Source organism: Manacus candei, unplaced genomic scaffold, assembly GCF_025592945.1.
Source record: "Manacus candei isolate 608988 ecotype Guabito, Panama unplaced genomic scaffold, ASM2559294v1 h1tg000084l, whole genome shotgun sequence".
Classification (NCBI taxonomy): domain Eukaryota; kingdom Metazoa; phylum Chordata; class Aves; order Passeriformes; family Pipridae; genus Manacus; species Manacus candei.
This window is the reverse complement of record NW_026138132.1, coordinates 2,900,633-2,915,155: the sequence shown is the minus strand read 5'-3', so window position 1 is coordinate 2,915,155 and position 14,523 is coordinate 2,900,633. Positions and strand designations below refer to the sequence as shown.

Here is a 14,523-nt window from a genome sequence, read left to right as displayed (position 1 = left end):
AGGACTGGGTGAGCTCAAACCCAGGGAGGGAGCCCAGGAAAGGGAAATTCCTTTGGCTTTCTCTGTCCCAAGGGCATTATTCAGGCAGCCCGAGCTTTTCCAGGGGTACTTCAAGGTTTTAGTGCTGGTTTCAAAGTGCTGGTTGAACTACAGGCCTGGCTGAGGAATCCTCGGGGTTTATTTTGAGGTTTAAGACCCAAACACAGAAGAGTTTTTATCAGTACAAAGCAAAGATCCTACAAACACCTGCAGGGCATCAGGACTTCATTTCAGAGAGGCTTTTCGCATCTGGGCACAACACAAATGTATAAATAATGTTCTGACAGTGAACTTTTTCCTAAAACAGTTCAAATTCCAACCTTTTGATACTGAACTTTTTCCTAAAACAGTTCAAATTCCATCTTTTTCATAGTGAACGTCTTCCTAAAACAATTCAAATTTTAATCTTTTCATAGTGAACTTTTCCTAAAACAATTCAAATTCCAACCTTTTCATAGTGAACTTTCTCCTAAAACAGTTCAAATTCCAACCTTTTCATAGTGAACTTTTTCCTAAAACAGTTCAAATTCTATCCTTTTCATAGTGAACTTTTTCCTAAAACAATTCAACTTCTAATGTTTTCATAGTGAACTTTTTCCTAAAACAATTCAAATTTTAATCTTTTCATAGTGAACTTTTCCTGAAACAATTCAAATTCTAATGTTTTCATAGTGAACTTTTTCCTAAAACAGTCAAATTCTAATCTTTTCATCACAGTTAAGCACAGAATTTAAGGGGAAATAAAACTTCTTGGTGCTAATTGCAGAGACACCACAGAGCTCACCTACCCACCTCCAACAGATAATCAATATTACTGAGCTGCTCTAAATTAAACACACAAATAAATCCCTTTTCTTCAGTCTTTACTTGAACACTCCTGTACTGGAATGGAAAGAAGCTTGAAGATTCCACAACTCCTTCAAAATGTGATTAATAATAATAATAATAATAATAATAATAATAATAATAATAATAATAATAATCCCAGTGCAGAGAAACTGCTCCCTTATGCAATATTATCTTGTATTTATTCCTAATTAGGTTTTGAAGCACAGAACGGATTTTTTTTCCCTGCAAACCTACTAAATAAATGTGTTTATCTCAGTTGGCTGCAAAGAAAGAACCTGCTCAGGCCTCCAGCCCTACTCAAAATTCAGGCCCAAGTCCCAGACACTGAAACTTTCTGAAAGTAAGATTTATATTTTTATCTCGTTCCTACAAAAAAAATAGCAAAAAAATCCCATTTTCACAAAGTTCTGGATGTAAACATTAAAACCGTGTCAAAGAGTAATTAAAATGGGCAGCACCAGGATGAGAATGGGGAAAATTCCCACCAGGAATGAAGGAGTCTCCTCGTGATCCTCCAGGAAATCACCCTCTGAACCAAGAACATGGAGGCAGATTAACAATCAGGGGGTTTTTGTCCCTTACTCTTTAATCTGCAAATTCAACAGAATTAGGGAACAGAAGAGAAGTACAAGGAGTACAACAGTTATACAAAATCTCACCAATTCCACTCGACATTCCATTTGCCACCAGAATATTTCTGCTTCCAGAGTTTTCCTGGACAAGGTGCTGGAGGACTTGGCACAGGAACCAAGGCCAAGCAGGGTAATATTTTTGTGAAGAGCTTCAGGAAACGAAGCTGATGATCCCAGGTCACTGAAAATAATAAGAATAATAAAAAAAACCAAACGACAACCCCCCCCAAAAAAAAAATTGATTCCAGTCTCTGAACAGCAGCTTTGGTGTCCACAGAACCCAGAACTTAAAACATGAGACAAAACAATCCTGTAAAAAACAAAACAAAAGGAAAAGAGGAGGAGGACAAAGCAGGAAGAGGCGCAGCACGAAGGGATTTCAGACCAGCAGTTTTGTGAGAGCTTTAATGGCACAAAATGTTTTATAAGCTACAACTTATACATGTAAACTGTAGGTAATGTTACAAAGTGCTAACTAATGGGTGAAGAATGCAGAATCACTTTGGCTCAGTTAACTCCGAGATCTCAACGAATGTCAATTAAAAAAAAAAAATAAAGGCTGAATTGCCAACAATCTTCAGCTTTTCACTTCTGAAAACAGCAAGTAAAGATGCTTTTCTGCTGCAGTTAAGGTCAGCCTGCTGCACTTCTCATGTGCCAGTTTATGCCTTTTTTATTTTCTTGATCCTATTTACAAATAGTCGAGGCCAGTTTTTCACTGAATGTAAGAAAAATGAAGCCTACTTTGTGTGTGGTTTTTTGTGTTGTTGTTTTTTTTGTGTGTGTTTTTTTCTTTTTTATTTGTTTTTTCCAAAACTGTAAACAGTATAAAGCTTTTTTTTTTTTTTAAACAACGTTTATCTTAACAAAACTTCCAACTTGTCAAGAGTTGAAACCCCTTTTTCAAATTGTACAACAATCTGTTCCTGCTCAGTGTAAAACTAACAGTTGTAGACTTTTCCTCCAGAGCTTATGTAGGGTATCAATAAATACTGCATTGTGTCCCAGCCAGTGTTACAGTGACCTCAGCTCGAATTTGCACAATTTTTATTTCATTTTACTTCAAATCTCACAGGTGGTGTTGATACTCCAGCCACAAGCTTGCAATGTTATTTAGCAGATATCCTGAAGAATTAATTACCTTGGAATTCAGAAATGGGGAATTCATTGGTTTGTTTTTTTTTTTTCTCTTTAAAAAGTACTCCCTGCTTGGTAAAAATCTACTTTTCCACTACTCCCAATTTCCATACAAAACAAGGTGCTGGGTTAGAACTGAGAAGTGTTTCAGCCTTTCTCTCTCCCCTGCCCTGGTTTTTAGGGCTGTGAAATGAAGTGCTTGGTGCTCCCTAAAACCCCCTCCAGCACTTCCCCCTTCCCTCCCCCCCCTCTGGGTGAAACCCAACTCCAGCCTGGAACAAACACACACTTGGAGGCAACTCAAGTGCCACTAAAAGGGGGGAAAAAAGCAGATTATTCCAGAGGATTTGCTGTTAGGCTGCCCTGTCACCCCGAAAGCATTGTCTGCCAGTGCTCAGAAACAGAGAATACAAAGAAATACACTTCAGCAGTGGGGTCATACTGCACTTGTTTTACTTCCTGGGAGCTAACTAAGTTGTTTTAAACCACATCTCAGCTGGGCTATAGCTTCTATGCATCAACTGGTTCAAGCAATCACTGCTCTATCAAATAATCAACTTATTATAAAGTCTGATGCAAGCAAACAATTATAGGTAGCTGTTCTCTCCAAACTGGCTGACTGGATTTCTTTATCTTCTGCAAGTCAGCCAACTAAAGTTTTTATTTAATTAAGATTTTTGCTAGTCTTAAAATTAGCATTGGTTCCCTAAATACTTAGTATTAAAGTCTATATCATATTTTTTTTTTATATATTCATATATATATAAAAAAAGAGTATTCTATCCTTCAGAGTCATGCTACATGTTCTGAACTCCAATAAAATCTATTTAAGGACACGAGTGTCCCAATGCTTTGTAACAATTTGGTACTAAAGCTTCACATTTTTGAAAAAGAAGTGTCACTGAAGGAGGACAAGGCTTAATAATGTTCCCTAAGATAAAAGTTCAACGACATCAGTGAGAGTCTGTCTAAGATGGAGACACCACGAGTGACTTCCAGGTTTCCAAGAGTATCCCCAAAAAGGAGATTGTACAGTAAACAATGAGAGAGAGGAGGATGGAAAAAATTCACCTGCAGAAGACATTCCACGACTTCTGAACCTTTTTTATGCACCTGCAAGATTGTCCCCCCCCTTAATGAGAAATTAATAACGAGCAATCAAACATTTGCTGGCTGAAACTGCCGTTTCATCTCGGTTGTAAATGGTTCCACAACAAACAGAGGCATTTCCTTTTACACTTAAGAGCTTAAACTACACCTACAGCTGTTGGGGTTTTTCCTTAATTTAAAACTACTTTTCCAAGGAAAACTTTCACATTTCAAATTTCCCCTTAAGAAAACAAGGTAAAGGAAAAGAAAAAAACTCTTCTTTACATGCAAACGATGCCATTTTTTGTTTTTCTAATATATTCTAGGTATCAGACAGGTTTTTTTTTTTTCCTACAAGGAATAAAGGAGCCGACTTCATAGAAAAAAGACAAGATTACAACAATCACCTAATATTAAAATATGCTGATGGATTTAAGTTTATCCTACTGGAAAATTGATGCAGTCTTGGCCTCCTGCAAATCAAATGGTGCCCGTGAGCCAAGAGGAGGGGCCAAGGAAACTCTCCCCCCAAAAAGCTGCTTTGAACTGGGGTTTTATTGCCGGTGATTCCTTGGGTGATTCTCGGAAGGACTCTTCAGTCCCTCCCTTCCTTCCAGAGGCTTTCCCTGCTTCCAGCAGGCCCAGGGCTCGGGGGGGGCACGAAAGGATCGGGGGGGACTTGCTGGTGGCAGTTTTGGCGTGGAGAGAAGAGAAGCCCTTGCGACGACAGAGCCACGGGGGGAACTCCTGAAGGAGGAACTCCTGAAGGAAGAACTCACTCCTGAAGGAGGAACTCCTGTGGGAGGAACTCACTCCTGAAGGAGGAACTCCTGTGGGAGGAACTCACTCCTGAAGGAGGAGGAGGAACTCCCTCCTGCGGGGGGAGCTCTGCCGGGGCCGGGGGCGGCCAAAGCCCTGGCGAGAGCGGCAGCAAGGCGGAATTCCGGCGGCACCCCGGGAGGGGAGGGCAGGGCGGAGGCAGGGGCATGCGGAGATGGGCTCGAACAGAGGACACAGAAGGGCCGTCACGGGCGGGGCTCATCAGTAGGTGCTGGCCGAGGGCGTGGTCAGGCGCTTCCCGATGTAGATCCTGCAAGGGAAAGGACACGTGGTGGGAAGGAGAACCGGGAATGGAGGTGGGAATGGGTTTAACTGAGTCGCTGGTTTGGGGATTATTTAGGTTTATGGTTGTAAGGTTGAAGCGAAAGAAAATGGAAATTAAATTAATTTAGGGTGTATAAATATGTATCTCTAGAGTTAGGCATATATTTAGACATAGTTATATATAATATTGTTATATATATTATATAGATATAATATACACATTATATTCACATATATTATATAGGTATAATATACACATTATATTCACATATATTATATAGGTATAATATACACATTATATTCACATATATTATATAGATATAATATACACATTATATTCACATATATTATATAGGTATAATATACACATTATATTCACATATATTATATAGATATAATATACACATTATATTCACATATATTATATAGGTATAATATACACATTATATTCACATATATTATATAGATATAATATACACATTATATTCACATATATTATATAGATATAATATACACATTATATTCACATATATAGATATAATATACACATTATATTCACATATATTATATAGATATAACACACACACTATATTCATATATATGAATATAACATATTCATATGTATATCTATGTATAGATATAACATACATATTATATATATTATATGGATATAATATACATATTATATTTAAATATATATTATATATTATATAGATATAATATACACATCATATTTATATATATTATATAGATATAATATACACATCATATTTATATATATTATATAGATATAATATACACATCATATTTATATATATTATATAGATATAATATACACATCATATTTATATATATTATATAGATATTATAATATATTACCAATAATATCATAACATATTTATTCTATTCACTTAGTTATTTAGATATATTATAGATTATCAATAACATCATTGTATTTATTTAGATATTTAGATATACTATCATAGATTATCAATAATATCATATTTATAGCTGTTTGTTTTATTTATTTATATATTGTATATTATAATACATTATAAGAGATTATTAATATTACCATATTTATATATTCATTTTATTTACTTATATATTTAACAAAAGTTCATAATCATATATTTATAGATAATTACATATTAATATAAATAAAAATTAATAAAAATGAAAATGGAATTTAAATGAAGTTTAAATTTAAAAAATCAAATTTTAAGTGAAATAAAAATATTTATAAAACACATCAATGGCTTTTTTTAATTATTATTTTTAATTTTATTTTTTTAATTGAATTTTTATTTCTTAGTTTAGTCTGAATCACTTCCCACACTGATAATCAAATGCCACAAATGACACTTGCAAAGATGATTTAAAAGTTCACCCGTGCATTTTCAATACAAAAATCTTTATATCTGGGGAGAAATAAAACACATCAATGGCTTTTTTTTTTAATTATTATTTTTAATTTTAGTTTTTCAGCTGAATTTTGTTTCCAATTTTAGTTTTAATTGCTGCCAAGTTTTCCTGCTTTTCAGCAGGACCTGAATTAGGCAGGGAAAAGCAAAGGCACGTGCAAAAGTTGAAGGGAAAATTAGTTCAATACTTACCCTAATCCCAGAGCCAAAACATGAGATATGAACAGAGATGGAATGAAAACCTTAAGGAATTCTGCAGAGAAAATGCCCCCTTTTTTCATTGCTCCACTTTTTCTCATACTTAGGGACACTGAACGTTTGGGATGTCTGAAATGGAATTCCCTGCAACAAAAAAATTCAACAAAATTCTTTTTGTTTCCCCTTTTTTTCCCCTCTTTTTTTTTTTTTTTTTTTGCACAGATCTTTGTAGGAACACTGATTTATTTATTTATTTATTTTTTAAATACAAAGAGCTAGAGATCAAAGCACAAGATCTCTTACCCAGAGTAAGGAATCCAAGAGAATTCTAGGAGGGATTGTGGAGAGACCACTTCCACAGACAGTACAGACACAAAGGGAGCAGGAGCTCCAAGAGAGGGAATTTCAGGATGTGATTTGTTAGCAAGAGCCTCAGTTTTTGTTCCAAACAGAGACACAGAAATCTCTATTTTAATAAAAAGGCTCTGCACTCAAGGATCTCAAGGTTTCCCCTGCCGTGGATGAGCATTACATATTTTCCATGGAAAGAAAAAAAGGGACAGAGAATTTAGGAGACTTGCTCAACACTCAAGACTAAAATCCCATGAATCCCAGCTCCAGGTACCCAGCTCTCCCAGGAACTGCAATTTGGTCAAGAAACCTTGTGGATTTATGTTACTTTTAAATAATTCTGTTGCTATTAAGATTTTCATACTTCATTGGTTTGACTTTTTGCAGCCTCCCCAGAGAGAAATCGAACTTCTCCTAAGATGAACCAGCTTGGAAAGCCAGAGTCATTCCTCTCCTTCCTATATTCATCAGAAAATATGAATATTCATGAAGAAAAGCAGAGTTGAACTCACTTGGGAGGAATGTTTTCAGGCCTACTTGACCAGTCTGACACCCAGTCTGCACTTTTCTTCAAAACTTCCAATTCTTTCTCTCCTTCTGCTGCTTCTTCTTCGGACTGAAAACACACATGGGACAAGGCTTTTAACACTCAATTAGCTCCTCCTCGGGGTGTTGAACTGAGAGTGACAATAACAGTGGTAAAATGATAAGAACCCAAATGCTGGCACCTGATAAACCACCAAGTGTTCCTGGACTGCTGATTGTTGGGAAGAGATTTTACTTTGCTAACACGAGTCAGTAAACCACAAATTTTATTGCTGTAGCCAGGATTTCCACATCATTGCAAGTTGTTTGTTTAGTTGACAACAACAACAACAAAAAAGGGATTATTTTACTCCTAAATAAAGCAGAACCATGCAAAAAAAAAATTATTTGCAAACAGTAAAAACATTGAGTTGATGGCATTCCATTTAAAACTCACAGAACGTGCCTGAAGCACAGAAAGTCGAATAAAAAGGTTTCAAAACCAGTATTTTGACTTCTTAAATGCTGTTATTGGTAATTTGAAATTTATATTACTTGCAACCAGCAGCTTGTACTGACTGCAGCAGGAAAAGGCAAGCACTCACTGTAATTATATGAGCCAAACTTTTAACTTTAAATCACTAGATGCAAACGTTAAAGGGAAAAACAATAAATTAGAAAGACTAGACTAACTTGGGCACAAACTCCTCCTTAGTATTAAAACAATTTGCTGAGTGACTCTTATTAAAATAAGATAAACCACTTGGAACATTAAGTGGGAACCACAGCAAAAGCAGAACTGGGGCAGTCCCAGGTGAGATGCAGAGCTCACCAACACCTTCCTTGGGCTCCTTGTGGCTCTCAGGGCACGACTGCCCCAGTGCCAGCTCTTGGACACAATTAAAGGCAAGGTTTCACTCTTCCAGGAGTGCTTTTTATTTATACTGCTGAAGACAGCAAATTGTACGATGTGGTGATCAAACTAAGAGTTCAGTCTCCTCTCAGTTTGTGGTGTGGAGATTACTCACTGTCATGTGAGGGAGTGCACAGCAATCACTGAACAGCCTCCAATCCTGGGCACAAATATCAACATTTCAGCCCAGGTCTGACAGCCAGTGTCACACAGCAACAGCACTGCTGTGGAAAAGCATTTCTCAGCTGCAGAGGTGGAGCCTTGTTCTTCCCCTCACTCCAGAGCTATTCATCTCTTAAGTCATGTTTCAAATACTACAAAATATAAGCCTCTTCACATCACAAAGACCTTGCTCTACCCCTCAAGTCTACATCAAACATCCACAGCTTACAAATCTATATTTAAAAGTGAAGAAGTTTTAAAGGTTAATGAAGAGAATACCTGAGAACTACTGTCTTTACTTGTGTGCATTTCCACATCAAAAGTTATCTGTCCATCATCTTGAGGTGAAGGGCTAAAGAAAAATTTGATTTTGTTATGTCATTTTGTCAACTAAAGAACCATCAGTGTAGATAAATGTCAGCTGAGTTATTCCCACATGCCCCTCTGCTCACTGCTGAGTTACAGACCATACCACCGTTCACACCCCAAAGAAAGTCTTCCAACACCCCCCACCTTTGCAGGTTTTTTCTATTTACAACCCTACCTTTTTCAACAGACCGAAGAAAAGCAAGCACTGCCCAAAATTCTACCATCCACAGAAAAGCTGTAAAAACCCCTTTGTCCTTTTAGGGAACACTGCCAGCATTGTGACCTACACCTCTTTTTGGAGAGGTGGGAATACCACAGTCATCATAAACTCCTCCCAATGCTGGAGCACAACAAACATCCCCCTGGGAAACAGCTTTACATCCCCGGGATCAGCGACCAGCAGAGCAGCAAACACTCCTTTACCTGTCACAGTGGGAACTACCTCTTGAGCTGCTCTGTCCTGACTCGTGCTGGGCATCCAGGAGGATCTTCTCCATGTCCCCGTTGTGGATGGAGGAGGAGGAGGGGACGTGCTCCAGGCCCCCGTTCTTGCCGTTGCCGTTGTCGGTGCTGTTGCCGTTGCCGTTCATCTGCAGCTCCACCCAGGAACCTGCAGGGCACCCAAAGGTCACCTCAGACAGCCCCACCTCATTAACCAACCCCATGTGCACTTTATCACCCCCCTCCAGGGGGAATCCCAGCCATGCTGCCCTCAGATAACACACACTGCCCTCCCAGAGCTCATCAACACGGGCCACACACAAGAGGGACACGTCTCCCCTTCCCTCATCAACAAAAACACCCCAAGAAGCTGCTTTGGTGCTACCAACCCCTGGAGCTGGTCAACAAAATGTCCCCTCCCTCCTCAATTATTAATACTCCCATCAGCCACACTTTTTGGAGCTTCAAGTCTCTACATATCACTCATTTATGTTCTACATTCCTTTCTGAAACCGGATTTTCATCCCCATGGCCCTCATGTGCAGCTTTCCCTTCTCCTTCCTCTGCTCCCAAAGGCCCTGAACTAACCCCTGATTTTTCTGGACATCATTCCATTCTCAGGCCTCAGTCAGTTTGCTTTGCCCTGGCCCAAACATCTCCTGTCCCACCATCCCATTCATTCCAGTCCCCAGTTCCAACCATGGGAATTCCAAGGACAAGGTTATTTCCTCACCAGCTGCAGGACATGCACAGTAACACAACATTATAACATTTCACTGCTAGTAAGAACTGAGGAGCAGCAGAAATCCAGCACTCCCACACATCATAACTGTTAATAAATTCAAAGCCACCACTTCAGCCTCTTCCACCTGCCCCTTCCTCTTTATTTCCCTGAGCCAGGGAAAGCTCTATAACCTAAAAGCTCAGATTTACTGGTGTTCCCCCTTTTATTTTAGCTGTACCTATGGATATCCATGTGAGATTCAACAAGGAGCAAGAGTGTATCGTGGCTGACAAGAGCAGCTGCTAAAAAGTTCAAATATTCTGCAGTTGAGGTGAGGATTTTTATTTTTAAATGTCTTCACTTGTATTTTATGTGCAGATTAACTAAGTGCAAGACTATATACAGTCATCAGTGACACGTTTCTACTGAAAACAAACAGGTTTCAGAAATATTCTTTATTTATAAACACACTACTTAATTATCCTGAGGGGTAAAGATAGGACAGACTTCTACTGCTCTGTATATTCCAAATATTTAAATACATTCCCTATCCAACTGCAATTCCAACCTTCTCTTTAAGAATCACTTGACCTTAGAGCCATGATACAGAGGGAAAGATCTCCAAGTTCTTATTTTGTTGTCAAAAGAACATTATTTCCCTCATCAGCCAAATAATGATTTCATAAATGTATATTAAGTCATCACAACTCCTGTGTAATTCAATTTATGCCACCTAAAGGCAGGTGCTTTTGGGTTTTGGTTTGGTTTGGGTTTTTTTTGTATTTGGTTGATTATTTAGTTTTTTAAAGTTTAGAAATCTTCATTACTGAGGTAAAAATCATCCAAAAAAACCAAAAAAGCCTGAAGATACAACATCTGAAACTACTTTTCAATCATTATTTGTAAAAGTTATAATTTTAACACTGATATTTGACTTATGCATGATGCCATTGCAGTGCTGACCATGCTCTGAGGAGTCCTGGTGGTTCACAGCCTGGATTCCTTGGGTTGTATCCACAAAAAAGGAATTTTGGGAGTGCACAGTCCCACTGGGCTTTTCAGATAATCAAGTGTTAACTGGGAAGAGGCAGCTTTGCCCAGTCAGCATCACCCAGAGACCTTGTTATTTCACATTGGTGAGGAAGGCTGGTGTCTAAATTTCAAAATAAAAAGGCCAACCTAGAATCAGGAAGGTTGATTTGCACCTTGACAGCAAGAAAAACACCTTCACACCTGCAGAAAAGCAGGTTGGTCAGAAGTCAGGTCAAAAAGCTCTGTGCTCCCCATAACCATTTTGGGGGAGGGAGAATTAAAACACTCAGGGTCTGCAAAGCCATCCAGGATTAAAAATGAGCAGCCAGGGACAAATAATGTGAGAAAACAGAGGGCAAAGGAAGATGATCGAGGTGGTTGCTCTGATCTGCAGCTCTTCAGACCCTCCACAAATAAAACCTTCAGGAATTTCTCCCCCCCCGCCTTTCTCTAAAACACTCGGGGGCCGTGGCAGGAAGAAAACCCAAATTACCCCGTGAGTGAAGAGTGCCAGGGAGCAGGAGGAGCTGACATGAGGAGCAGCACGTTCCCAGCTGACCTCACCGGGAATGACTCAAAACACAGTCCAGGAAGCACAATGTGACATCGGGCTCGAACTGGGAGAGGGAGCCAGAGAGCCCCGCCGGCCTCAAAGGCTCATCAGAGGGACACAAATCCCAGTTCCTTTAAAAGGATGGGCAGGAAGGTATCTGGGAATAAACAGCCCAACTAACAGAGGGTGGGTTTTGCCCCAAACCTTTTTCAGAATTAAGGAAGTTACTTTAAACACCCACCTGAGAACTCTTAATTTACCGTATTTCTACTTGACAGTACAATAGGAAATGTGGCAGAATTAAGAGTGGTAGAATTAACAGTGGTAGAATTAAGAACCGTGGTGGCATCTCCTCCCTTCACAAATGACATAACACACACACTTTGAAAAAAAAAACAAAACCCAAACAACTTTTTATATGAATGGTATTTTTCTCCAAATTTGTTTGACTTTTGTCCATGCTCCACAGCTGATTATTTCACCATGAACTGATATACACTGACTTAATTCCATGTTTTTCTATAACTGGTGACCTGTTTAAACAACGGGAGCTAAACATGTTGGGGCAAAAGGGCCTCATTTTGTTTATCCACTCAGTGATTTCACTTGGCTGGGTGTGGTGGATATATCAGAAATTGCATTCCTGTATACATTTTATAGATATAAAAATATTCCAAAGCAGCAGCTCACAAGAAGTCTGATGCACGGTCAACCTGAGTAATCTTATAAATATCACTTTTACAATGAAGTAGAATATTAACAAAAAACAAAGAAACAGAAAAAAAAAAAAGAGGGAAAGAAAAAGAAAGCCAAGCAGATTCCCATAATGGTAATTATTAAGCAGATTTTCCATGACAGAGATAGATGGGCTCTTGCCTCTTCTTGTCAATATGTAACAGAGCTTTATAATAATTAAAATATGGGAAACATCTAGAACTCCCAAGAACAAGCAGGGTTTTTTCCCCCACCTCTGTGAACCCAACAAAGCACAGGTTACCAGTTTTACTCCCAGCTCTCTTGCCCTCCAAGTACTAAGGGATCTTTGAATAAAAGGCCCTAAACGCGGGGAGCACAAAATGAATAGGTGTCTGAGCTCATTAGCCTGAAAAGGGTCACTGAAAAGCTGAGATAATGGCAGAAAATGCACCTCTGCCCCCAGAGCATTGTGCAGTGGCTGAACATCTGAAAGCAGCTCTAAGCCTGCCTGGGGCTGATGGGGGGCATTTGTTTGGTTCGGGGGGCACAGACTGTCAAACATTTCCTTGTGTTCAGTAAATCAGGGAGCTGGGGGAGCCTCTAATGCTGATCCAGCAGCAAGACCTACGTGGGCAGCTCCAGCCCCGGCTTACCGAGCTCGGGCTGCTCCCACCTCCCGGCAGATTAACGCGTCCCACGGACACCACCGACAGAGAGGAAACATTAACACACAGAACCATCAAAACTCGGCAACTCCTGAAGCGCCGGGCAACTCCGACGGAGTAATTGTTGTTTAACAGGCCTGAATAATTCGCCAGGATACCTGTTTGACTCAGGTAACGCTGTTTTAGCTGTTTTATCACGAGATGCAGCGTTACCACAACACAATGGCAGCGTTACGAAATGGGCACAGTTTATTCCCCCCTTCAGACAATCGCCACCGAACCCATATATTTCGTGGTCAGTTTAACTTCGTTGTAAACCACGGAGGTAACAGTTAATCATTAATGCTATTTATTCGCCTCTTGGAGTGCAGCATTCTTAATAATCGGACGGAAGGACACATGGAAAGAGCTGTTTAAAAGGAAGGGAAAGCATCTGCCAAGTAAGTAGCAGAGCCTACATGATGTGCCTCACTGGAGTTATCCCGGGAACAAAAGGATGCAGCAGAGCAGCTGACAGAGACGCCGGATATAGAGGGGAATAGCTCACGTCAGTGCTATTGACTCAGCCACTGAATAAACTCATTCCCACAGCCGCGCTCCTCCCCCTACCCCGCTGTATCCCCATCTTCGCTGCTCGGGTAAACTCCGCGGAGCCACGGGGCGCGCTCGGGGGGGGCTCGCTCGCCCTCAGCCCGCCGTGAGGGGCGGCCGGTCGGGACCCTCCGGGCCGCACCTCAAACCCGCTTTAACCACCCCAATAGAGCCACGAGGCCCCTCCGCTTTCCCAGGCCGCGCATCCAGCGGCTCCCGCCGGCCGAGGCCCCGGGAACGCTCCGGGAGGCCCCGGGAACGCTCCGGGAAGCCCCCGGTTCCCCCGCGCTGCCCTCACAGACCCCTCCGCGCCCGCCGTTACCCCTCTGCCCCCCGCCCGCCGCCGCCGGGGCTTTTATACCCGCTCCGCCGCCGCCCATTGGCCCCCGGCGGCTCGCGCGGCGCGGCCTCCGCCAATGGCGGCGCGCGGGGGTCGCGGTCCCCGCGGCCCCTCAGGATCCGTCCCCCCCCCCTCCCAGCGCCATTTCCCGCCCGCGGCCCCCGCGGGGCCGCCCCGCACTCACTGTTGAGCCCCGGCTCGCCCTGCGTCGCCTCGGCCGGCGGGTTGTTGTTGTTGTTGTGGTGCTGCTGCTGCGGCTCCTGAGGGCTGGACATGGCGGCGGCGGGAGCGGCGGGCAGGGGCGACCGGAGGAGCCGCTGTGGGGCAACAACAACAAACCCGGGGCTCTCCCGTTCCGGGGCCCGGCCGCTCCCGCCCCGCCCACAGCCCCGGCGCGCCTGCGCAGGCGCGGCGCGCGCCGCTCTCCGCCCTCCCGCCCTCCATGGCGCGACCCGCGGCCGCGCACGTCCCGCGCGTGCGCAGGGCGGGCGGCGCGAGGGCAGTGGGGCGGCCTGAGGGGAGCGGGGGGACGGAAACGCACAAATAAAGAGTTCTTTGGGGTGGAACGGCCAAATAAAGAGTTCTTTGGGGTGGAACGGCCGCCCAAGGCCATCGCATCCCACCTGTGGCCCATCCCCACCTCGTCCCCCAGCCCAGAGCTCTGAGCGCCACGTCCAGGCCTTCCTTGG

The 14,523-nt window shown here is 41.8% G+C and overlaps 1 protein-coding gene across 3 annotated transcripts; it reads right to left on the bottom strand.

Moving 5' to 3' along the window:
• Positions 1–1,897: 1,897 nt before the first annotated feature.
• Positions 1,898–14,237, bottom strand: BNIP3L (BCL2 interacting protein 3 like). 3 transcript variants are annotated; one of them, XM_051811941.1, is made up of 6 exons: positions 14,019–14,237; positions 9,216–9,402; positions 8,703–8,775; positions 7,336–7,439; positions 6,467–6,616; positions 1,898–4,836 (listed from the first exon to the last, which is right to left on the bottom strand). In XM_051811941.1, the coding sequence occupies exons 1-6, from the start codon at positions 14,107–14,109 to the stop codon at positions 4,788–4,790; spliced, it is 654 nt and encodes a 217-aa protein (XP_051667901.1). In that variant the 5' UTR covers positions 14,110–14,237; the 3' UTR covers positions 1,898–4,787. The 3 variants fall into 3 exon arrangements, with proteins under 3 accessions (XP_051667901.1, XP_051667902.1, XP_051667903.1); XM_051811942.1 differs by lacking the exon at positions 14,019–14,237 and adding an exon at positions 13,637–13,755; XM_051811943.1 differs by lacking the exon at positions 14,019–14,237 and adding an exon at positions 13,261–13,551.
• Between the last annotated feature and the right edge of the window lie 286 nt (positions 14,238–14,523).